The 2,443-nt window shown below is 35.2% G+C and overlaps 1 protein-coding gene across 1 annotated transcript; it reads left to right on the top strand.

Moving 5' to 3' along the window:
* Nucleotides 1-100: 100 nt before the first annotated feature.
* LOC110099175 (probable proteasome inhibitor) lies at nucleotides 101-905 on the top strand (the record flags this gene model as incomplete). The annotated part of the gene is given in 3 exon segments (XM_020826260.2): nucleotides 101-395; nucleotides 479-665; nucleotides 744-905. Coding segments are annotated over 3 exon segments (512 nt in total), but the record flags the coding sequence as incomplete, so codon positions are not given.
* Between the last annotated feature and the right edge of the window lie 1,538 nt (nucleotides 906-2,443).

The raw sequence follows: 2,443 nt of genomic DNA, 5'->3' as shown, positions 1-2,443 counted from the left end.
TAATTTAGTTAATTATTTAATTAGTTTTCCTTGATTATTAATATTTTTAATTATATTAATTAAGTTATTCAACAATAAGAAACAATAAGAGAGGTCTAGGTTTTGACTTTCCCTTCTCTATTTCTTTCGGCTTCGTTACTTCACAGGAGTATAGAGTTTTTTGACTCCGCGCAGAAAATTTACAATCCCGCTTGAATCATCGCGACACAAGGTAGTCTTGCAGAAGAAGAAAATGGCTTCAGAGAACTCGGTGATGGCGGTGATTAGGGCTTCTCGGCCTACCTTTCGAAACAATCACGATAAGGTCGCATTTGTCATTCACGCCTCCTTTCTTTCTGCGGGATTCTCCCTCATAGCTGTGGGTCGAAGAGCCGTAGACAATAATCTACCAATCGGTACTTCTAGTCATTTTGATGCCACGGCACATGAAACTTTTCAATTGGTTTGTTTCTGATAAATTTTATTAATTTATTTTCAGAAGGTGAGGAGGTTGGGATCGAGGGGTGGAATGAACTGGACGACGCTTACGGATTTGTGTACTCCAAATCAGAGAAGGACGCGAAGAAGGCGATCTTGGTGAAGTGTTTGCCCTTGGAGGATTATCTGATGGTTGATGTCGTGGAATTGAAGGGCGAGCAGAAAGAGCCGTTCCATCTGCAAATTCTGTAATTTATATATCATTTTTTTTCTGCAATCTGATGCCGTTTATATGTTCGTGCTACTTATTCGCCCTGTTTTGTCAGTGTCGAAGACTATTTGGCCGACAGTGGAGCTCAGCAGACTAATTATGGAGACATGTATAAGAATCTGCAAGGCCTGGTGAAGAGTCTGAATACAGTGATTCTGGAGCAACTGGAACCTAAGTGCAAGGCCGTGGCATCTGCAAGTCCATCACGATCATCTAGGTATGTAGAACAACATCTATTTGATCTTGCTGAAACTCGGAGCTGAACTTCCTACAGTCTTTTTATGTTGTTTTTTCTCTTTTATTTGTTCCTGATTACCAATGTTAAAGCTACTTTTATAAGCATATCATCTGAATTATGTGACAAGATTGCTAGGAAGCTTCAATCTAAACTTAATTCTGAGTAATTACGGGTTATCTTCCTTTTTGGTGATATAAGTAACATTTTTTTTGGGTCTTTTCAACAATATGTTTGATGTGCCACCAAAAAAAAAAAAAAATCATTAGTTCAAGCATGGATCTTTATGTAAATTTTCATATTTCAAAGAATTAGAATTTTCAAACTAGAAACTTCCAAAATCAATTTCATGATCACCTGAACTTATTTTTCTGTAAACTTATAATAGAAATGACCGTCTTGATGAAACAAATTTAACAATACTAAAAACACCTTGATCCAAGTCCAAATGAATCTAAATCAAGTTTTTATTCATGAGACCATTTGGGTGATTAAACAACCTTCAATTTTTGTGTGCATATATTCCAAATTAACGTCTACAAGATAATCTGATGACTGAATGATCATTTTTTTATAGCGTGGATCTCGAAATGAACTACTGTGGGGTTAGAATATCGAAAGGGTACAAGCGCATTATCCAGTAGAACAAAGCGCGTAGAACCTTTAAAACTCTACCTAAGGAAGGCAATGAAAGAGAGATAGAATTAACATACGAATTATCCATAGGAAAATAGTAGCTTTAACGACATATCTCGCATGGATTACAATATATATATATTATATATTATATTATATAAATCGATAATCACGAGATTTCTCTCCTTCGATACATTACTCGAGTGCGGTTTATTGATGGAGTGTGGTTTTTTATGGGCGCAAGTTCCCATGATAAGTTTACATCTTTATGATTGACCCAAGAATACTCTCGATTACGGATGTCGATTTACTTCTCTGAGTTCGGTGATCTAGATAAAGGTTCCCAATTTCTTCTAAATCCAAAGGGGGATAAACTTTTCTCTTCACTTTAGTAGAAATTGATTTTTTAAATGTATGAAGATTGGATTTAAAAACAATTGAGTTTAAAAGATTAAAATGATTTACTCTCTTCTATATCAAGGATTAAAGAGGAGACACATTGAGGGTGTATGATTTGGCTTATCCGCTTCCTGGAGGAGCTACAGCTAAGCATCCTAAATACAATCAGCCACCTTAAATGTATGGCAAGCTAGGAAGGGCTCTATCCTAATGAGTGAAGATTTTTATTTAGAAGTTTTAAATCTGCGGATGTGTATAAATATGCGAAAATACATATATCTATATAATGCATGTATGATGCATGAAATGAGCGATAAGAAATATATCTGTATTCATTTATTTAGTAAAATAAATACAACCTAAGGTCATATAAGAAAAGCAACATTGGTCATGCTCCACCACAACAAACCTAGTTTTCTACCTCTAATGAATATGAGTTTAATTATATTTGTTGATCATCTTTAGGCTCCGGGTTTCCTAATAGG

Source organism: Dendrobium catenatum, unplaced genomic scaffold (genome assembly GCF_001605985.2).
Source record: "Dendrobium catenatum unplaced genomic scaffold, ASM160598v2 original_scaffold_250335, whole genome shotgun sequence".
In the NCBI taxonomy this organism is placed as follows: Eukaryota; Viridiplantae; Streptophyta; class Magnoliopsida; order Asparagales; family Orchidaceae; genus Dendrobium; species Dendrobium catenatum.
The sequence above is the reverse complement of the archived record's forward strand: the minus strand, read 5'-3'. Positions and strand labels throughout refer to the sequence as shown.